This window comes from Physeter macrocephalus, chromosome 1, assembly GCF_002837175.3.
Source record: "Physeter macrocephalus isolate SW-GA chromosome 1, ASM283717v5, whole genome shotgun sequence".
NCBI lineage: Eukaryota > Metazoa > Chordata > Mammalia > Artiodactyla > Physeteridae > Physeter > Physeter macrocephalus.
Window position 1 is genome coordinate 77,628,984 of NC_041214.2, and position 23,676 is coordinate 77,652,659.

General features: G+C 36.8%; 1 protein-coding gene across 5 annotated transcripts in view; it reads left to right on the plus strand.

The window, feature by feature from the left end:
* VPS8 (VPS8 subunit of CORVET complex) overlaps window positions 1-23,676 on the plus strand; it is a 290,094-nt gene that overhangs the window by 94,676 nt on the left and 171,742 nt on the right. For all 5 annotated transcript variants that reach the window (XM_055084239.1, XM_055084243.1, XM_055084241.1 and 2 more), the window contains 4 exons: window positions 12,594-12,636; window positions 14,067-14,139; window positions 14,426-14,545; window positions 22,979-23,050. In XM_055084239.1, coding sequence (XP_054940214.1) covers window positions 12,594-12,636; window positions 14,067-14,139; window positions 14,426-14,545; window positions 22,979-23,050 — 308 coding nt within the window. The remainder of the gene's footprint in view (window positions 1-12,593; window positions 12,637-14,066; window positions 14,140-14,425; window positions 14,546-22,978; window positions 23,051-23,676) is intronic.

Genomic DNA, 23,676 nt, shown 5'->3' on the forward strand with positions numbered 1-23,676 from the left:
CTCATGTATAAGATCATGTCATCTGTAAGTAGTGTTAGTTTTACTTCTTCCTTTCTAATCTGGATTTCTTTTATTTTTCTTCCCTAATTGGCCTGGATAGAACCTCCAATACAGTGTTGAACAGAATTGGCAAGAGTGGACATCCTTATCTTTTTTCTTTTCTCCTAAGGGGAAAGCATTCAGTTTTTCACCATTAAATATGACATTAACTGCGGGTTTTTCATAGATGGCTTTATTTTGAGAAAGTTGCCTTCTGTTCCTAGTTTAAGTATTTTTAACATGGAAGGGTTGGATTTTATCAAATGCTTTTTTCTGCATCTATTAACATAATCTTGTTTATTTTATTGATACGGTTTATAAGCTTGATTGATTTTTGATTTATGTTAAGTCAGTCTTACATTCTTGGAATAAATCCCACTTGGTCACGGGGTATAATCTTTTTTATATGTTGTTGGGTTGAGTTTGCTAATATTTGTTTTGAGAATTTTTTATGGCTATCTTCATAAAGGATATTGTTCTATAGTTCTCTTTTCATATCTTTTTTTTTTTTTGGTCTTGGTATCAAATATACTTGGTATCTTGGTGTACTTGTCTCATGGAATGAGTTGGGAAGTGTTCACTCTTCTGTCTTTTGGAAGAGGTTTTGAAGGATTGGTATTAATTCTTTAAATATACAGTAGAATTCATTAATGAAGCCATGTGAGCCAGGGATATTCTTTGTTTGAAGTTTTCAAATTACTAGTTCAGTCTCTGCTTGTTAAGTCTATTCAGATTATCCATTTCTTCTTTTTTTTTTTTTTTTTTTTTTTTTTGTGGTAGGCGGGCCTGTCACTGTTGTGGCCTCTCCCGTTGTGGAGCACAGGCTCTGGAGGCGCAGGCTCAGCGGCCATGGCTCACGGGCCTAGCCGCTCCGCAACATGTGGGATCTTCCCGGACTGGGGCATGAACCCGTGTCTCCTGCATCGGCAGGCGGACTCTCTACCACTGCGCCACCAGGGAAGCCCCTATCCATTTCTTCTTGAGTCAGTTTTGGTAGTTTGCAGATTTCTAGGAATTTGTCCATTTAATCTGTTATCTAATTTGTTGTTATATAGTGTTTATGGTATTCTCTTATAATTCCTTTTATTTTTATAAGGTCTATAGTGATGTCTCTTATTACTAATTTTCGTAATTTGAGTCTTCTCTATTCTTTTCATGGTCTGTCTAGCTAACGGTTTGTCAATTTTATTGTTTTTTTCAAAGAACCAATTCTGATTTTATTGATATTCTTTATTTTTCTTTCCTCTTTCATTTATTTCTGCTTAGTCTTATTACTTCCTTCATCTTGCTTTGGGTTTTTTTTTTTAAGTTTCTTGAGGTGAAAGTCTAGATTATTGATTTGAAATCTTTCCTCTTTATTAAAATAGGTGTTTACAGCTGCAGATATCTCTCTAAGCAATGCTTTAGCTGTGTCCCATAAGTTGTGGTATGTTGTGTCTTCATTTTCATTCATCTCAAAGTATTTTCTAATTTCCCTTGTGATATTGGTTGTTTAGAAGTATGCTGTTTAATTCCCACATATTTGTGAATTTCTCACATTTCCTTCTGATACTGATTTCTAATTTCATTCCATTGCAGTTAGAGAACATACTTTGTATGGTTTCTGGTTTTTTTAATTTATTGAAACTTATAGCCTAACATAAGGCCTATTCTGGAGAATATTCCAAGTGCATTTGAAAATAATGTGTTGAATGTGTTTTGTTGTTGAGTGGAATGTTCTGTAGATGTCTGCTAAGTTTAGTTGGCTTATAGTTTCCTTCAAGACTTCTCTTTCCTGTTCCTCTTCTGCTAATTGTTCTGTCCATTATTGAAAGAGGAGTATTGAAGCATCTAAATGTTATAGTTGAAACGTCTATTTCTTACTCTAGGTCTGTCAGCTTTTGCTTCATTTTATTTTGGGGTTTCTAATGCTCTGGCAGACAGTTTACAATTCTGCCTTATTAGCCTTTACTTCCTGCTTATGCAGATCCTCAAAGTCAGCCATAGGTTGTAGGCCTTTACAGGTCTTTCCTGTGTATGTCCACAGCTCTGTACATGCACATGTCCTTCTAGAGTTCCAGAAATATGTTGGAGCTTTTGAAAGCCTCTGCAAACCTCTCATTCTCCAGTTTTTCCTTTTAAGGTTTTTGGTGGGTCTCTAATTAGTCTCTTCTGGAGGCACTGCCTCTGGCACCTGTAAAGTTAAATAATGTGCCTTGGGGATAGTGCTGTTTGCTTAGAGTAAGCTCTGAGTCAGGACAAAAAAAAGACAAGCCCTGAGAATGGAGCTGTTGAGTGAGCTGCCAGATAGGTTAGATAGTGACATTTCTCTTAAAGATGGGCTTTTGGGGAGCTCCAAACCCATTTTGCCCCCTGGAGTGGTTGCTAGGTTGCTGGTTTTCACAGCTGCCATAGCTGCAAGGCGGTTGGTTTCAAAGCTAGGTGAAGCTGGGGGAAGGGGGATGGGACTAGGTAATGTTAAGCCACCATGAAGCTCACAGTTCTTACTGAGATTCAGGCGTTTTTCTTGAATAAACATTCCGTGGATTATTGCAAGCCTTCAGTTAATTTCAAGAGTTCTGGAAAAGTTGATTTTGACTGTTTCTGCCAGTATTCTCTTTGCTTTCATGGAAGAGAATATTATTGAAGGTTCTTCCTCCACCATCTCATAGGTCAGTCCCTCTGGGTTTTGGTTTTGTTTGGTTTGCTCTTTTTTCCTGTCTGTTCTTCTCCTTGGATGATTTCTATTGCTCTACTTTCAGGTTCACTCTTTGATGTAAACTCAGCTGTTAAATACACTCAGTGCATTTTTATCTTCCACAATCATATTTTTCAGTTCTGTAATTTTTATTTGGTTCTTTTTTTATTGTTTCTGTTTCTTTCCTGCATCTGTTCATTTATCTGTTCAAATTTTCATGCATTGAAACATGTTTTGTTTCATTGAGGATAAATATAGTTGTTTTAAAATTCTTACCAGTTCTAACATTTTGTTCATTTCAGGATTGGACTTGATTTTCTTTTCTCTTAAGAAAAATATGTTTTATTTTCTTGTTCCTTCACATGTTGGATAATTTTAGATTGTATCCTGGATATTTGAATGTTACATTATGGAGATTCTGGGTTCTGTTATTTTTCTTCACTGAGAATTTTTTCTCTTTATTTTATCAGGTAATTTTCTTGGCTGGGCTTGAACTGCAGACTCTTTCTACTGTGGCTTTCTGTTGTGTCTCCAGTCTCTTCTCAAAAGGTCCTTTGTCTTTAGCTGGTCTGCTTTGATTCTGTCCCACGTGTGTGGCTTAGGGATCAGTAGTGATGAAGGTAGTCAAGTTTGAGGATCCTCTTTCTGGCTTTTTTTTTGCAAGATTCTGCCAGTCTGTTTACTGTTCACAAGTCCTACCTTCTCTATTTCCCCAACCAGAAAAATTGCTGGTTTTCCCATGTGAGCCCCCAGCTGCTGCTGTGCTTGCCACACAGACTGCACTTAGTCACAGGCTGAAAGCCTGTGATGGTAATTTACTTGTATACCTCCCTGTCTCCTCTCCTCTGAGCACATGAACTCCACACCAGAGCCTGTCTGCTTCTCTTCACAATTCAGGACCTTCAGGGAGGGAACTCCAGTCGTGGTTCTGACTTTTTCTGTATGGCTGAGCTGCTTTGACTGTTGTTCGTACATGGTGGTTTAGGGATCAGTCACGGATGTGGGTAGATAGTTTGGAGATCCCCTCTTTGACTCTTTCCCTTTTGGGCTTCCCCTAGTCTCTTCCACATTCATGGTTTCCTGGCTTCACTTTTCTGGTCCCCTATGCCAGAAAGATTAGGAGTTCTCCATCCCCCACCGCCTATGTGTGAAGTTAATTGTGTGGCTGCCAGTCTGTTTTCTTCCCAGTGAGTGTGAGCTCCCTGCCAGACTTGTCTACTTCTGTTCCCTCTTCAGTAGCTTCAGGTAGCGTTTCGTATTATGTCGAGGTTTTATAGGTTTTTTTTCTGTAAGGACAGGAGCACGGAGGATAATTTGGTAGAGTCTTAGTTCCTCTTTAGTCTTAGTCCGTTTTCAGTTGCCCTGAAACTAATCCTTTTGAAACAAACTTGAAAATTGTCTTCCACATAATATATGTAGCAGAAGTTAAAGTAGACTATTAAGAACTCCAACCAACAAGGACCTACTTTAAAAAAAAAGGAAAAAAAAGACTTAAGAATTCCAAATGGAGTGGATGAGATTTTGCAACAGAAAATTGTCTAAAAAAAGATTTTGGGGAGAGAAAAGTAGAAAGGGGGTCAGGAAAATTAAATATTGTGTCAATTCAGTATATATTTACGAAGCACTTCCGTGTTCCAGATGCTGTGCTGGATGCTAGGAACACAGAGGTAGACAGACTCCATGCCCTTAAACTCATATTAATGGAATAATGGAGATGGATATGTTGAACAAGTAAATTTAACTCTCTCTAGGAATATCGTGAGCTAGATGCATCCTATCTGAGATTTCTAGCAATAAAGGTTTATCTAATTAGCCAATAAACATGAACGTGTTATATCTGTAAAGTGACTGCTACCATGTACCATGCTAATTGAGTTGGATCAAATAACATTTGGGACTTCTGGTTTTTGGTCTGGCAGAGAGAGAATTTAGAAGTCACCATTCTGTCCTACCAACAAGTAAAAAGCTCAACAAACTGAAAAATCAACAATTCTTCTTAGATCTGCCAGAAGTAAGGTCACAGGCCAAACCCTTGCACCAAAAACTAGAGAGACAGGCAGATGCAGAGAATCACAACTGACAGGATCAGACATCTCTGCAGGAACCAGTGCTAGGGTAGGAAGATCTGAACTGCAATTGATGATTTGTTGCAGGCTCAATGTGAACAAGTCTGAAATTAAAAACTCCAGGAGGACCCAGTTGTAGGGAAGCCTCCACACTTTTGTGAAATTTACCTCCAGGACTGCTACTGGATTCTCACAGTGATCATCAGAGAAAAATCCCTTGTGCTTCTGCAGGGGGATGGGGGAAAGGAACCATTTTGAAATATGTCAGAGTATTCTGTGTTTCTTAACTAAAGCCGGCCTTCAGGAAAAACTATTTTGCCGAAGGTTGACCTGCTGTGGGTTTATCAGAGCTGATCTTACCTGGGAGAAGGAAAATAGCCAACTCCAGCACCTTCAACCCATTCTGTACACCTAAGGGGGAAAAAAGCTGAGAAGCACTGGTGAAATTCACATTCCAGGGTCACAGGTTTACCAAAAGACTGAGACCTAATCAAGACTATAGAACACTTCCCTCTCTTCACACCTTACTACCACATTACTAAAGATCTATTTACTGTAGTGCCTTTTACCCAGTGCATCATGTGTGCCTTTCAGAAATTACAAGGCAAACTAAAAGGCAAAAAAGTTGAAGAGTTTGAAGTTTGAAGAGACAGAACAAACATCAAAACTAGACTTAGATGCGGCAGGAGTATTGGAATTATTAGACCAGGAATTTAAAAAAATACTATGATTAATATATTAAGGGATTTAATGGAAAAAGTAGACAACATGCAAGAACAGGTGGATAATATAAGCGGAGAGATGGAAATTCTAAGAAAGAATCAAAAATAAATGTTAAACATCAAAAACAATGTAGCAGAAATGAAGAATGCCTTTGATGGTCTCATTAGTAGACTAGACACACAGCTGGGGAAAGAATCTCTGAGCTTGAGGATATAACATTAGTAAGTTCTAGAACTGAAAAGCAAAGAGAAGACTGAAAAAAAAGTAGAACAGACTATCCAAGAACTATAGGACAGTTACAAAATGTGTAACATACACGTAATGGGAATATCAGAAAGAGAAGAAAGGGAGAAAGGAACAGAAGCAATATTTGAAACAATAATGACTGAGGATTTCCCCAGATTAATGTCAGACACCAAACCATAGATCCAGGAAGCTTAGAGTACATCAAGCAGGATAAACAGAGAAAAAAAAAAGAGAGAGAAAACAAAACAAAAAACCCTACAAGTAGGCATATATTCAAACTGCAGAAAAGAAAAGGTAAAGAGAGAATAAAATATTTAAGGTTTTGAGAGAAAAACCCACCAACATAGAATTTTGTACCCTGAGGAATTCTTCAAAAGCAGAAGAGAAATAAAGACTTTCTCAGACAAACAAAAATTGAGGGAATTTGTTACCAATAGAAATGTCTTGCAAGAAATGTTAAAAGAAGTTCTTTAGAGAGAAAGAAAATAATATAGATAAGAAATCTGGATCTAAGAAAGGAGGAGCATGAGAGAATGATTAGTAAAGGTAGAATAAAAACTTACATTTTTCTTACTCTTAATTGAGCCATCAGATAAATTTTATTCAAAATAATAATAGCAATAGTGTATTTGATATTATATGTGTGTGTGTGTGTGCTTATGTATAAATGAATGACAGCAAGGATACAGTTATAGGAGGGAGGAATTAGGACTATTTTGTTATTATAAGGTCCTTGTACTACCCATGAAGCAGTATAGTGCTATTTGGAAGTAGGTTTGGATTAGTTGTAAATGTATGCTGCAAACTTGAGGGCAACAACTAAAAATAGACACATAATAGATGTGATATGAAAGGGGAGAAAATGGAGTCATATAAAATACTCAGTTAAGACTACAAAAGGCAGAAACAGTGTTGAAGACAAAATTTAGAATAAAGAACAAGAAATAGGCTTCCCTGGTGGCGCAGTGGTTGAGAGTCCGCCTGCTGATGCAGGGGACACGGGTTCGTGCCCCAGACCGGGAAGATGCCGCGAAGCGGCTGGGCCCGTGAGCCATGGCCGCTGAGCCTGCGCGTCCGGAGCCTGTGCTCTGCAACGGGAGAGGCCACAGCAGTGAGAGGCCCGCGTACCGCAAAAAAAAAAAAAAAAGAACAAGAAATAGAAAACAGTAACAATATGGTAGATATTAATCCAACTATGTTAATAATCATTTTAAATATCAGTAGTCTATACCAATTAAAAGAGATTGTTAAAATGGATTAAAAAACAAGACCCAACTAAGTGTTGGGTATAAGAAACCCATTTTAAATATGAAGACACATTAAGTAAAGAAATGGAGAAAGGTGTACTATAATAATACTACTCAAAAGAAAGCTGGAGTAGCTATATTAATTTCATACACAGGGCTTCCCTGGTGGTGCAGTGGTTGAGAATCTGCCTGCCAATGCAGGGGACACGGGTTCGAGCCCAGGTCTGGGAAGATCCCACATGCCGCGGAGCAACTGGGCCCATGAGCCACAATTACTGAGCCTGCGCGTCTGGAGCCTGTGCTCTGCAACAAGAGAGGCCGCGATAGTGAGAGGCCTGCGCACCGCAATGAAGAGTGGCCCCCACTTGCCACAACTAGAGAAAGCCCTCGCACAGAAACGAAGACCCAACACAGCCATAAGTAAATAAATAGATAGATAGATAAATAAACGTGAGGGAAAAAAAAATTTCAGACACAGCCAACTTCAGAGCAAAGGAAATTATCAGGGATAAAGAGAGGCATTACACAATACTCCAAGAAGACGTAATGATCCTTAATCTGTGTGCACCTAACAACAGTGTCAAAATACATGAGGCAAAAACTGATAGAATAGCAAGGAGAAATAGGTAAATCCACTGTTATAGTTGGAGACTTTTAACACCCCTCTATCAGAAATGGACAGATCCTACAGGCAGAAAATCAGTAAGGACATAGTTGAGCTGAAGTTATGAGCTAAGCACCATCATTCAGCTGGACACTACTGGCATCTATAGGCTCCTTTATCCAACAATAACACATTACACATTCTTCCCAAGCTCACATGAATCATTCACCAAGATAGACCATGTTCTGGGTCATAAAACACACCTCAACAAACTTAAGAGAATAGAAAGCATATCATGCTTGCTCTCAGACCACAATGGAATTAAACTAGAAAATACTAAGAGAAGGAAAGCTGGAAAGTTCCCAAATACTTGGAAATTAAACAACATATTTCTAAGTAATACATGGACAAAGGAGAAATCTCAAGAGAAATTTAAGAGTAATTTGAACTAAGTGAAAAAGCTTACAAAAATGTGTGAGATGCAGCAAAAGCAGTGCTTGGAGGGAAATTTATAACATTGAATGCATATAGCAGAAAAGAAAAAGATCTAAAATCAATACTCTAAGCTTCTACCTTAGGAATTTGGAAAAAGAAGAACAAATTAAATCTGAAGTGAGCAAAAGAAAAGAAAAGAAAAATCAGAGCAGAAATTAATAAAATTGAAAACAGGAAATCAGTTGAGAAAATTGTTGATTTGGGGGGATTTGGTTAAAACCAAAAGCTGTTTCTTTGAAAAGATCAATAAAATCTATAAGCCTCCAGTCAGGCTAACTTAGATAAAAAGGAGAGAAGACACAAGTTACTAATATCAGAAATGAAAGAGGGGACAACCGTACAGATCCCATGGGCATTAAAAGGATAATAAAAGAATATTATGAACAATTCTGTGCTCATAAATTTGATAACCCAGATGAAACAGGCCAGTTTTTTGAGAGATAAAATTTGCCAAAACTCACACAAGAAGAAACAGACAATCTGAATAAGCCTGTATCTATTAAAGAAATTGAACCAGTAATTAATAACCTTCTAAAACAGAAAGCCCCAGACCCAGATGTGTTTCACTGGTGAATTTTACCAACCATTTAAGGGAGAAATTATGCCAATTATCTACAATCTCTTCAGAAGACAGAGCTCAGGGAATACTTTCTAACGTTTTCTATGAGGCCTGCATTACCCTAATACCAAAACCAAAGACATTACGAGGAAAGAAAACTTACAGACCAGTATCTCTCATGAACATAGATGCAAAAATTCTCAACAAAGTATTAGCAAGTTGAATCCAACAAGCTATAAAAAGAATTATACATACACCACAACTGAGATTTTATACCAGGTATGCAAGGCTGCTTCAACATTTGAAAATTAATTAATGTGTTCCATCACATCAGTAGGCTAGAGAAGAAAAATCACATGATCATATATCAGTAGATGCCGAAAAAGCATTTAACAAAGTCCAACTCCCATTCATGATAAAAACTCTCAGCAAATTAGGAATAGAGGAAAACTTCCTCAACTCGATAAAGAACATGTACAGAAACCCTACAGCTAATGTCATAGTTATTGATGAGAAACAATGGTGAGGAACAGGGCAAGGATGTCCTCTTCTTACCACTGCTTTTCAATGTCATACTGAAAGTCCTAGCTAATGCAAAAAGACAAGAAAAGCAAATAAAAGGTATAACTACTTGGAAGGAAGAAATAAAACTGTCTTTGTTTACAGGTGACATGATAATTGATGTAGAAAGTCTGAAAGAATTGACCCCAAAACTCCTGGAACTAATAAACAGTTGTTGCAAGTTTGCACATACAAAGTTAATATACAGAAGGCAGTCACTTTACTATACACCTGCAGTGAACAAGTGGAATTTGAAGTTAAAAACACATTACCATTTATATTAGCACCCTAAAAAATGAGATACTTATGCATAAATCTGACAAAGTTTGTACAAGATCTGTATGAGGAAAACTACAAAACTCTGATGAAAGGTATCAAAGAACTAAGTAAATGGAGAGATATTCTGTGTTCTTGGATAGGAAGACTCAATACTGTCAAGATGTCATTTTGTCCCAAGTTGATCTACAGATTCAGTGCAATCCCAGTCAGAATCCCAGCAAGTTATTTTTTTTTTGGGGTATTAACAAACTGATTCTGAAATTTATATGGAGAAGCGAAAGACCCAGAATAGCTAAGGCAGTATTTAGACAGAAGAACAAAGTTGGAGGACTGACACTACCTGACCTCAAGACTTAATATAAAGCTACTATAATCAAAACAGTGTGGTATTGGCAAAAGAATTTTAAAAAAGATCGGTAGAACAAGATAGCTCTGAAATAGACTCTCATAAACATAGACGACTGATCTTTGAAGAAGCAAAGGCAATACATTTGTGTAAAGATAGTCTTTTCAACAAATGGTGCTGGAACATCTGGACATACACACGCAAAGAAGTTGACTCTAGACACAGACCTTACACTCTTCACAAAAATTAACTCAAAGTACATCATAGACCTAATTGGAAAATGCAAAACTATAAAATATCTAGACGGTAACGCAGACAGTAACCTAATTGACTGTAGTTATGGTGATGAATTTTTAGATACAACACCATCCATGAAAGAAAGATTATTATCCATGAAAGAAGTAATTGATAATCTGGGCTTCATTAAAATTAAAAACTTTTGCTCTGCAAAACACAATGTCAAGAGAATGAGAAGATAATCCACAGATTGGGAGAAAATATTTGCAAAAGACTGTTATCCAAAGTATACAAATAACTCTTAAAACTTGACAATAAGAAAATGAATAACATGGACTTCCCTGGTGGCACAGTGGTTAGGAATCTGCCTGCCAATGCAGGGGACACGGGTTCGAGCCCTGGTCCAGGAAGATCCCACATGCCGCGGAGCAACTAAGCGCGTGTGCCACAACTACTGAGTCTGTGCTCTAGAGCCCGCGAGCCACACTGTTGAGCCCTGCATACCACAACTACTGAAACCCATGCACCTAGAGTCTGTGCTCTGCAACGAGAGAAGCCACCACAACAAGAAGCCCATGCGCTGCAACAAAGAATAACCCCTGCTCGCCACAACTAGAGAAAGCCCGTGCGCAGCAACGAAGACCCAATGCAGCCAAAAATGAAATAAATAAATGAATAAATTTATTAAAGAAAAGAAAATGAATAATGTGATTAAAAAATGAGCAAAGACCTGAACACACATCTCACCAAAGAAGATATACAGATGGCAGGTAAGCACATTGAAAGATGTTCAACATCATCAGGGAATTACAAATTAAAACAACAGTGAGATACCAGTACACATACCTATTAGAATGGCTGAAATCTGGAATATCAACAACACCAAATGCTGGCTAGGATGTGGAACAATAGGAACTCTCATGTATTGCTGGTGGGAATGCAAAATGGTACAGCCACTGTGGAAGACAGTTTGGCAATTGCTTATAAAACTAAACATACTCTTACTGTATGATCCAGCAGTTACACTCCTTTACCCAAAGGTGTTGAATATTTATCCACACAAAGACCTCCGCACAGATGCTGATAGTAGCTCTCTTCATAATTGCCCAGACTTGGAAGCAACCAAGATATTCTTAAGAAGGTGAATGGGTGAATAAAGTGTGGTACATCCATACAATGGAATGTTATTCAGCACTAAAGGTAAATGAACTATCAAGCCATGAAAATACTTGGAGGACACTTAAATGCGTTGCTAAGTGAAAGAAGCCAGTCTGAAAAGGTTACATCATATATGATTCCGATTATATGACATTGTGGAAAAGGCAAAACCATGGAGACAGTAAAAGGATCAGCGTTTGTTAGGGGCTGGGGGCAATGGAGGGATGAATAGGTAGAGCACAGGATTTTTAGGGCATTGAAACTATTCTGTATGATACTATAATGGTGGATATATGTCATTATACATTTGTCAAAGCGCATAGAATGTACAACACCAAAAGTGAACCTTAATAAGAACTGTGGGCTTTAGGTGGTAATGATGTGCCAGTGTACGTTCATTGATTATAAGAAATGTCCCACTGGTGCAGGGTGTTGTCAGTTGGGGGGTCGTGTGGTGTGGGGATCAAGGGGTAGATGGGAAATTTCTATACCTTCCTCTGAGTTTTGCTGTGAACATAATTAAAACTTCTCTAAAAAACGTTTATTGATTCGAAAAATGGAATTGAAGCAGAATGTAATTATTCATACAATTTTGAGCAATTCAAGTTTATTTGCACTTACAACAACACAGATTTGGAGTATTTATTAAGGATTATTGATTAAGAGATATACACTTGCTTGCATTATTCCAGTATTCATGTCAAAAGTAGAAATTTCAGTTCATCAGTATTACCAACTACAGATTCCTGTAATCTGCACACTGTAAGGCTTCCTGATCACTTCACCCACTCCTGATGCTCTTACACTATTCTTTGTTAACTTTGATCTTTTAGCCTAAAACTTAGTCTAATTATGTTTCCAATTTCTTTTAACCAAGAAATAGGTTTATACTACCAGATGACAGAATCTTACATTTTAGATGTAACTTAGGATACAAAGGGTCTGAAAGAGTGTTTAGTCTTAAATTTCTTAAACATTTGTGAACAAGAGTCCATGTTACAAATAAGAAGACATTATAGTTATGCCTTAATATTAATTAGTTAATTCATCAACTCATTGCCTGCTCAATACCTTCCCTGGGTCCAAGCTATTCTTTAAGCCAACAATGCATAGGCCTCTACACTAAGATTTATACCTTCTACATGTACCCTTGAATGACTCATTGATTTTGTGTCTGTGAAAAGAATCTAAAGGAAATTCTAAAAATAATTAAAGCGGTCTTATCTCACTTTTCTATTGTTTGGGAATATACCTACCTCACCTCAAATGCCAAGTTTTATTTTTTGTTTCCACATAAAGATTATATTTCTGAAAAGGTTTTGAGAGAGAATTGCTAAAGATACTTCTCTATTTTAGATGAGCAAGTTGTTATGGGCAACAAGCTTCTTGTATATATTAGGTAAGAGATTTTTAATTTATTTATGTGTGTACGCTTCTTTTACAGAATTTCTCCTATATTCTTAGAGGTACCGTCATCTGTTATCTGTACAGTGCTTTTTGTTTTTCAGTGTTCTTTCACGTATAGCAGTGCTTCTGAACGGTGGGTGATTCTGTCCCCCATCCCCTCTCCCCTCCGCCAGACATTTGCAATGCCTAAAGACCTTTTTGCTTTGTCACAGCTGGGGTGGGGTAGAGATGCTACTGGTATCTGGTGGATAGAGGCCAGGGATGCTGCTGAGCATCCTGTAATGCACAGGCTAGTCCCCACAGCAAAGAATTCTCTCTCCCAAAGTATCAATAGGGCAGAGGTTGAGAAACCCTGATACAGAGTATTTTACTTTTACTACCAGCAAGTCTGTGGGATATGTATTTGTCCATATTTTGTATATAAGGGCAAGAGATTAGTTTGCATCACGAAGAAGTTAGTGACAGAAGTGAGCTGAAATGTTTATGTCCTTACTCCTGGAACAGAGTTCTTCCAATAGACTATGCAGGCTCAGAACTGTGTCCCGTTAGAGCTTTTACATAGATAACTGGCTGGCAGACAGGCAGGAAGGTGGCAGAACCAGCTGGCACATCATTTTAGCTTCTATATGCATCAGAGTTAACTTCAAGACATATTTCATATTTGTTACATTGATTTTTTTAGTGTAGAAGGACATGTATAGCATTTACCTAGTACTTTATCTTCTGTACTTTAAACTTTTAAGAATATGCAGGTATCTAGCTGTCTCTAACATTCAAAACTGATGACTGCTTCAAATTCACTTAAAATTCACTTCCCCCTACCCCCTCTGCCAAAATGAGGGCATATTCAGGAGACATTTTTATAATCCAGTCCACAAAGCAAGTCATTAGCCATTAGGAAGGTTTGATTTGGAGGTGAAACTGTACAGTTAATTTCTCATGAGATTCTAATTCTCCCTGAAGGCTTGTCTGACTATAGATATTTTTTAGCCTAGCTCATTCCCCATCTTTATTCACCATTCTTAGAACCACTGGATTTAAAAGTTGCTGAGAACATGAGGCTTTTACCTGTTAACAGTATAATGATGCTGTTAGTCTCTTTCCAGATGCTGGGTATGAGACTTTTAGGTAATCTGTCCTTATTCCTTCTTTCTCATTTAGCGCAGCTTGAGTTTTTCTTAGGAAAAATAAGAAGAAATGAAAGCTGTTACTCAGTTACAGGGTGTGTTATTTCACCACCATCTCTGTTGCCCACATTTTCTGAACTGGCTATCATCTTGATCTGGGCTTGGACCTGACCTAACTGACAAAAGCTGAGCCTGCTTAAACTTCAAACTACTGTCTTGGGTTTGAGAAACAGTGTGTTCCCGGGAAGTTAGCCCATTATAAGTCACCAAATCTGTTCTCTTTCTTCTCTTCTAGCTGTTGTCTAGCAGGTCGTGCCTATCCCCTTGGTGACATCCCTGAAGATCTTGTTCCCTTGGTTAAAAACCAGGTTGGTGCTATTTTCATAATGTTTTTACTCTCTTGTTAAAATGCAGTAAAGACAAATTGTAATAGAGGGTTACACATGGGTCAGGAGCTATCAGCTGTGACAGGAGAGAGGCTACATACCATCACTGAAGCCAGTAATTATATCTGAGAGAGGTTAGAGAAGTTATAACACAGTGGCAATTTAAAGTAAATTCAACCTGCTTTTATTTTATCCAAATGGGAATCATTGCTTCAGCAAGATACTTTGTAAGGTGAGAAAATAATCACCTTTTTTTTTCAACTTGCAGGTTTTTGAATTTTTAATTCGCCTGCATTCAACAGAAGCTCCCCCTGAGGAAGAAATCTATCCCTATATACGGACTTTGCTACATTTTGACACAAGAGAATTTCTAAATGTATTGGCACTGGTAAGAAATAATACGATTCTAAGGTATTTTTAAAAGGAGTCAGGGTGATAATTTTTTTCTATTAGAAAGAAAGACAAATAACAGTCCTTATGCAAGTACAGTTTTTATGCCCTAGCAGTAAGGCAGGGTTTCAAATGTTTAATTTTGTTGTGCCACCCATATTTTCTAATTCTTTTTCTCCCTTCTACCCTTCCTTACCTGCTTCCTTCCCCTCTCTTTCCTCTCTCCCTGCCTGTTTCTCTGTGTCGGTCTGTCTCTGTTCTCTGTCTCTTTCTGGCACATCCTTATTAAAAAGTTAAAGCAGGGTTAGATGTGGTACATCCTTGATTTCATAAATTGTTAGTTTGTGTACTAAATATGGAAGGTTGCTCTGAACGACATGTGGTGGTGATGATAGTAGATGTAACTGGAATTGATGTGGAACGTGGAAACTTGCTGAAAAAACATCCTTGTACATGTTTTATTAAAGATGGATTTGGGTGAGTCAGAGTCTCTGTGAAAATGCCCCCAGGGGAATAATTATATAACACATGATATACTTTCCCAATTAAATCATATTGTAGTTTTTTAAAAAAGCTTTTGATAATATAGACAGCACTTACATTTTAGTGTTTAGTGAAGCAGCAGGCTCATAAATTATTAAAAAACCAAATATTGTATGTGTACAATATTTGGAGAGAAAAAAACAGGAAGGAAGTACATCTAAATATTAATAGTGATTAACTGTGTGAGATGGGGTAAATTTATTTAATGAGCATATAGTACTTTTGTAAGTTGAATAATAAGCTGTTACAATTTTTTAAAATGCCTGTGAGAAGGTTGAGATCCCACTCATATCATATTTTGTATTAGTTTAATTTGAAAATCTGATTTCAGAAGTAGTAACTTTAATAGCATAGGAAGAAGGGAAAAGAAACTTAGAAGTCAGATCTAGGGACTTCCCTGGTGGTGAAGTGGTTAAGAATCCGCCTGCCAATGCAGGGGACACGGGTTCAAGCCCTGGTCCGGGAATATCCCACATGCCATGGAGCAATTAAGCCTGTGCACCACAACTACTGAGCCTGCGCTCTAGAGCCCGCGAGCCACAGCTACTGAGCCCGCATGCCACAACTACTGAAGCCTGCAAGCCTAGAGTCCGCACACCGCAACAAAGAGTAGCCCCCGCCTGCCGCAACTAGAGAAAGCCCATGTGCAGCAACGAAGACCCAACGCAGCCAAAAATAAAATAAATAAATAAATAAATTAATTAATTAATTAAAAAAGAGAAGTCAGATCTAGTTGGTTTAGGAGACCTTAGACGCCCAGAATAGAATATAAGGGTACTTAGTGTCTGGCATGTAGGATAAAAGAAACAAGAAGTGGTGGGGCTGGGGTTCAGAAAGCATGATAGAGAGCAACAAAGAATTTTACCTAATTTTCCTGTTTTAAAGGGCTGTGGTAGCACTGAAGATTGGAATTATGCTCATGTCTGAATTATGATATTGGCATTGATTGTAAGGCTGCAATAAAATCTCTGTCATTTACTTGACAAATATTTGAGTGTCAAATATATCACATGTACTGTACTAACTGGGTGTGTACCCTGGGCTGACAGGATATAAACCCTGCCTTTGTGGAGGAAGAGGATCCAGACTTGTAGATAAGTAATTATAGCACAGTGTAAGATGTGTCACTGAAGAAGTGCAGTATGCTGTAAGAACACTTAGAAGGGGAATCTAATGGAGGGTTCAGGAAGGTGTCTTGGATGAAATGATGTCCATGGTGAGTCTCAAAGTATGTGTAGAAGTTAGGTTAAGGATAGGGAAAAATATTCTAGGCAGAAGGACAGACTATGTAAAAAGGCCTGGAAATAAGGCAGAGCAATGTGTGTTCAGGTAACTGAAAAAATTCAGTATGGCCACATCTTTAAGTGTAAGGAAGCCTGCAGAGAGAGAAATTAGAGAGTTAGGTAGAGTCTGAGTTTTGTTATCCATGGTAGGAAGTTTGGACTTTATACTAGAGCAGGAGGTAGCTGTTGAAGCCTTTTAGGTAGAAAAATATCACAATTTGTAGTTTAGAAAAATTCCCTCTGATTGTTGAATGGAAAATGCATTGAAATAAGATAAGATTGGAGGCAGGAAGATGTTAGCAAAATTTTGTGGTAATCTAGATAGAAGGTAATGGTGGCTTGATTAGGGCAGTGACAGTGGGGGTAACCAGGACATGAAAGGATTTGAAAGATATTTTAGGAGGCAAATCAGCCTAAGATTTAGGGCTTAATATACAGTGGGATGTGAAAGATAAGACAAATTAGGGAATCGTCAAAGATTCCTAGATTTCTGACCTGGTAAACTGGATGTATAGTGGTTTACTTGTGGATTCAACAGGAAATCAGAGGAGAAACAGGTTTCTTGGGAGATGGATGGGGCAGGGGTGGTGGTGGTGCAGAGCAATGGTGAAGTGTGGTAGAGGTAGAGAATTAGCTCTCTTTTGGGCTTAATGAATTTGAAATGCCTAAAAGACAAGTGGAGGCTTCCTTCTGTGTGTGCATCAAGGGTTGGCTGCATTCCCAAGTATTACAGCTGGAGAAATGGGTAAGACGTAGGATCCTAAATTCTAGATTCACTGCCTATTATGTCTACCATAATTGATTACTCATATGAACTTCCTAATTAGTATACCTTAATAAAAAGAACATTTTCAGGGAGGCACAAAAGAATTTAGATGACAGACTTTTAAATCATATTTTCCTACTTTTAAAAATTTTGGAATATTTTTTTCAAATGAGGTTTTTAAATTTAGCTTTCTTGAGGTACAGCTTATACAAAATATAATTCATCCATTTCAAGAGAAGAGTTTGACAAACATGCAGTCTTGTAACCACTACCACAATCTAAATATAGAACAAAAGGTCACTTTTGCAGTTTTGTACTGAGTCCCTTGCCCCTTGCAACTGCTGGTCTGCTTTGTGACAGTATAGTTTCGCCTTTCTAAAATGTTATTTAAATAGAATCATACACTTTGTAGTTTTTTCTGGCTTCTTTCACTTAAAATAATGCTTTTGAGCCTTTTCCATGCTGTGGCGTATACCAATAAGTTCCTCTTTATGGCTATGTGATTTTCTATTTTATGGATATATAATTTGATCCATTCACTAATAGTTGGTCCTTGGGGTTGTTTCCAGTTTAAGTTATTATGAATAAAGCTATTATGAATATTTACATAAAGGCCTTTGTGTGGACATATATCTTTATTTTTCTTGAGTAAATACCAAATAATGGAATTGCTGGGTCATTTGTTAAGTGTATTATTTTACTTAAGAAGAAACTGACAAGACTTTTCTAAAGTGGTTCTACCAGCTTACATTCCAGTAGTGTGTGAGAGTATCAGTTCTTCTTCTTCTCTCCAACACTTGGTATGGTTGATCTTTTTTATTTTTATAAATTTATTTATTTATTTTTGGCTGTGTTGGGTCTTCGTTGCTGCATGTGGGCTTTCTTTAGTTGCGGCTAGCAGGGGCTACTCTTCATTGTGATGCCCAGGCTTCTCACTGCGGTGGCTTCCCTTGTTGCGGAGCATGGGCTCTAGGTGCGTGGGCTTCAGTAGTTGTGGCATACAGCCTCAGTAGTTGTGGCGCACAGGCTTAGTTGCTCTGTGGCATGTGGGATCTTCCCGGACCAGGGCTCGAACCTGTGTCCCCTGCATTGGCTGGCAGATTCTTAACCACTGCACCACCAGGGAAGTCCCTGGTTGATCTTTCTAATTTGACCATTCTAATAGGTGTATAGTGGTATCTCATTGTGGTTTTAATTTATATTTCCCTCCTGACAAATAATATTAAACATCTTTTCATTAAAATATATTAGCAAAGAAGTTATGTTCGCCATCCATATATCCTTTGTTGAAAATATCAATTTTTTTGCCAATTTTTCTCCTATTTTTAAAAATTGTGTTTGTTTTCTTGTTCTGAGAGTTTTTTAATATATGTTTTTTATCAGATTACGTAAGTTTAGCAAATGTTTTCTCCCAGTCTGTAGTTTGTCTTTTCATTCTCCTAACAAGGTGTTCTGAATAGCAGAAGTTTTAAATTTTGATCAAGTCTAATTTATTAGTTTTGTTTTATGGATGTTGCTTCTGGTGCCGTATCTAAGAAATCTTCACCTAACCCAAGGTCACAAAGATATTCTCTTGTATTTCTGTTAGAAGTTTTATGGTTTTACGTTTTACATTTAGATCTGTGATTCATTTTGAAGACATTTTTGTGTGTGGTACAAGGTTTAGATGCAAGTTCTTTTTTCTTTTTTTGCGTATAGATATCTAACTCTTACAGCACTATTTGACAAAAAGACTGTCCTTTCTCTACTGAGTTGTCTTTGTACTTTGTCAAAGATGCATCATCTGTGTATATGTGGGTCTGCTTCTGAACTGTATTCTCTGCCACTGGTCTGTTTGTCTTGATGCCAGTACCACACTGCCTTGATTACTGTAGCTTTATAATGAGTATGATAATCACATTATGTTAGCTCTTCCATGTTCTTGTTCTTTTTCAAAATTACATTGTCTTTTGTAGTTTTGGGGGTTTTTTTTTTTTGCATTTCAATATGAATTTTGAGTTATCTTGTTAATTTCCACAAAAGCCTGCCTGGATTTTGGTTAGGATTGTGTTCAATGTTTAGTCAATTTAAGGATAGACATCTTAGCAATACTGAGTTTTGTGACCCATGAAAAGGTATACTGTTCCATTTATTTAGGTTTTCTTTAATTTTTCTCAGTAATATTTTGTAGTTTTCAGTGTAGTTTTCTGAGTGATAAGGATTCAATGTAATGTTTCTCTACTATTGTACAATTTAAAATTCTTGATAAAGTAAAATAACACTTGCCTCCCACTTATCTTGCTTTTGTATACTGCCATAAGGAAAACTGATGTCAACCTGACTTTTTTTAACTTTCCCAGGGACTTAATGTTTTTTCCTAGAGGACCTGAATACTTTTTTCCTTATATTTAAAGAGTAATATTTTAACTCTAAGATATTACTCAGAATTGACTATTTTGGGTCAGTTTTGCCATATATGTACTGTGGACCTTTTCAAGTATGTGAATTCAAGTCTTTTTATTTAAAGAAAGTTTTCTTGAACATAGATTTAAATACTTTTTCTGCTTCGTTATTTTGTATTTCATCTTCAAAAACTCCAGTTATTTGTATATTATATCTTCTTTATCTTCTATATTTATCACCTTTTTTGATCTCTTTTATTTCCTTCTTTATTTATAATTTCATTTTCTTGGTTCTTTTCATTTACATTCTCTATTTCTCTTTACAATGCTTTTGGTCATATCTGTTCTCCCTTTGGTGGCTTGTAATTCTGTCTTCATTTCTGAGATGACTTTTTTTTTCAGTTTTTGTCTGAGTTCAGTTAGCTGCTATTTCCTATCTTCCTGCGCTCTGTTCATTCCTTTTATGAATTCTTAAATTTATGGTTTGTGATGTTCTTTCAAATCTGCAATTGTATGTTTAAATATATTTCATATATGTTGGGATATTGTTATAGTTTACTTCTATCTTGTGACTAGTTTTTATTTTGTTTTATTCTTGAGTGCCTTCATTTGCTGTTTTTATTGTCATGTTTTTATGTTGGATTTTTCTGGACTAGCAATAATAGGTGACCTTGCTGGATGGTGGGGGAAAATTACATACTATTTTCCGCATTGAAGTACCTTCTTTATTTGCTACAACCAAGTGCAATTTTTAAAATAAATAGTGTGTTTTGGGGATAGCCTATCTTCTCAATCTTTGACAGTCTCTTGTTTTAGTAGGACCTTTATCTTGAGCCACTTTCTTCTTTACCACAAGCCTCCAAGGAATATCTCTCCATTCCCTTTTCTATGTTAAAAGCTGTATCTTACCAAGGCCTCCGATCCATACTTGCCAGACCTCTTCCTTTGTTCTTCCTATTAGCCAGTGTGCTGATCCACCTGGTTGCAGACGTGGCCTCATTATTTCCTCACCCAGGGTGGATTTCCCTTTTCTTTTGGAGGTGAATTCCATTTGATATTATAGGTATTCTGTTCCTACTGAAACCTCATCACACCCTCCTTTCCTCTACCCAGTTCTATCCTGACCTCTTTTTGGTTTTATGGGCTTTGGAGCCAAATTTGCTAATTTGGGATGTTTACTTTCCCACTTTTATATAAGTTGAAGTATGTAACTTTTGTTATCCTTCTGGTTTTCCCATTAGCCTGGGTTGGGTGATTCTTTTTGTTCTTTACTACATACACAGATCTTATTGGGAGATGTGTGAAGCTATTAGGTCAGGGGTTCACAAACCACAGTCTGTAGACCAAATCCAGCTCCATTTGGCCTCTGGCTTGTGTGAGCTAAGAGTATTTTTTTTTTTTTTAAGCGTTATAAAAACAGAAGAAGACTATGTCGTACAAACCACATGTAGCCCACAAAGCCTAAAATATTTTCTCTCTGGCCCTTTACAGAGAATGTTTCTTGACCCCTGGATCAGGCTTTAGCCAACTATCATTATCTTACAGAAACCCTATAATAGTTTTTAAGGGGCTACAGAAAGAAGTTTTTATGACCAAATTCACAGGTGACTTTGGACTTGAATTTTAGGTCTACCTTTGCACTTCACAAACCGTGTCATTCTCCATTAGGACATCTTTGCATGTTATTCCTCTAACAGGCATTGTATAAATCGAAGCATCTTTGTGGAATGATAATGTTTTAACATAAATGTGCCATTTTGGTGGCAGCTGTTAACTACAGTCAAAATATGTCATTATGTGTATCACAACATTCATAAGAAAATATATCACCACTTAATTATGTTTACAGAAGTAAACTTGCAATATGTGTTTCAAAGCAGTGAATACATGCTGCCAAAAGGAAAGTGGATATGGAAATTCTTTCTTACTTTCTGTCAATGCTGTAGTTGTTTAATACATATGTTAATTCTCCGTGGTTTTGTGTTTAGTTGAATAGCAGTTGTATTAGCATAGTACCTTGTCTCTGTGATGGCAGAGTGACATCTCATTTTGGCCACACGCCCTGGGAAGTGGGTGTGTGCATTTGTGTGAGTGTGTGCGTGTTTGTTGTTCTCATAAACCTTAGAACTGAGAGACTTTCTAGACCATATTTCTGTCTTCAGGCCAGGTCATATTTAACCCATGTAAGCATCAAAATACCCTCTGTTTGAGCTTTCCAGATTAAGAGTTCCTACAAGTCCCCTACTAACTCATTTAAGCTTTTCTTAACTAACTGGCAGCAAAGCATTCTAGTTGAAGAAGAATTTTTTTTTAAAGATTTTATTTTCCTCTGTAATTAACTGAACAAATCAGTAGTCATTGTTTAAAGTGCTTACTGTGTGTCAGACAAGAAAAGGGAAGGAAAGACATGCTAGTAAGAGAACAGCACGAGCCGAGGTACTTTGGAGAAGCTGGGGAAGCTCAGGGCCCATTTAAAGAACAGCAAGTATTCTGGTTTGAATGTAACTATGATGTAGTCTTGAAAGTTTGTGGCTTTGAAATTCTTTATTAATCTGTTGGGACAATATGTAGTCTATTTTTTTGCTTCAGGATCGTAAGCAGTAAATTATTGCTGTGTGGATTTAAACATTACTAAGGGCCAAATGTGCTAAGTGAAAACCATAGGCAGATCTTCAAGTCTTTCATCATGCTTATTATTCAGTAAATATTTTCATTTAAATTTTTTTATAATGAATATAATTTCAATTTCTTCATATATGCATCCTGTAGCTTCTAGTTATTTTCAGAATCTGGTGCTGTCATATACGTGGGTGCATGTTCTATTTAAAATATATTTGGCTGTACTTGAGCAGGGGCATAAAATCAAAAATGCTGTACTTGGCAGTGTTTTGAAAATAGAATGCCTGTTCTTTGTATGTATCCTTGAGGTTGTCAACATTGTGACAGTTTTACCATAATAATTTTTAAAAATATCTATTGTTGAGCATCATTTTTTCCAAGTTGTCATGGAAATCATGAAAATTATTTTTCATGACAGTTAACAAACCGTATTTCAATTATTATTTCCATATAGCATGGACGGAATGATGGCTGAGCATGTATTTCATCCTTTTCAAACCCTTGCTCACAAATTGCCTCTTGCCATTAGTGTTCTTTCTTTTTTGTTGCCTGTAAACTTTGCCTTCCTTTCCTGAGTCACTTTTTGGTTATATAATAATCACTATATGTTTATACTTTTATACTTTTTATTTATTCAGAATACTATGCAATATTGAATACTGTAGCTTTCTATTTAACTCACTAAAAATAACTTATTAAAGGTATATCAGGAAAAACCTGATGAGGAGTGGTTACCTTATTTGGAATTTACCTGACTATTAACAAGAATTTAATATCTTGTTTCCTTCTAAAATTTCCAAATAATACTTACTTTTTTAAAATTTCTTTTTCCCTTTCAGACTTTTGAAGATTTTAAAAATGACAAGCAGGCTGTAGAATATCAACAACGTATTGTGGATATTTTATTGAAAGTAAGTATTCAAAGAATACATGTCTTTGTATTGATGTTTATATTAAGAAAACTGAATTATTTGATAGCAAGTTCTAAAATAATCGTGTTTAATAAAGTAATATGTTGCAGTCATTTAAAAATTTTATTATGTCTTAGTACTTTATTCAGCTTTTGAAGACAAAGCATTCATTCAAAAAATATAATGTATCTTAGCTACAGAGTGCTACTCTTGAGAAATGCATATTGTGATAATTCCTATATTAATATGATTACATTCAGTAATGGAGACTAACTTCAGAATGCTTTGAGAAATAATTAATGTGAAGAGTCTCCTTCTGTCTCATACCAACACCACTGTGTTGCTAAGGTAGTGCCATACATAGTTTTGCCATGGAACTGAGATGATGGTGACACTTAAGAATGATTTGAGGCACACAGAGATGATCATCCCAATCTAAATCTAACTAGATTCAGTTGAAAGCTATTTTGAGATTCATACTGTTGCTAGTGAATGATTCCTTTTCTGTCCATCTGCACAGCTTCAGCCACGCCAGTTTCTTCTTGTAGTTGAAAGCTTAGAATTTTCGTCCTGTTCATTTGGCTATAAAATGGAGATTTCATCTTCTTAGTAACTTTTAGATTATT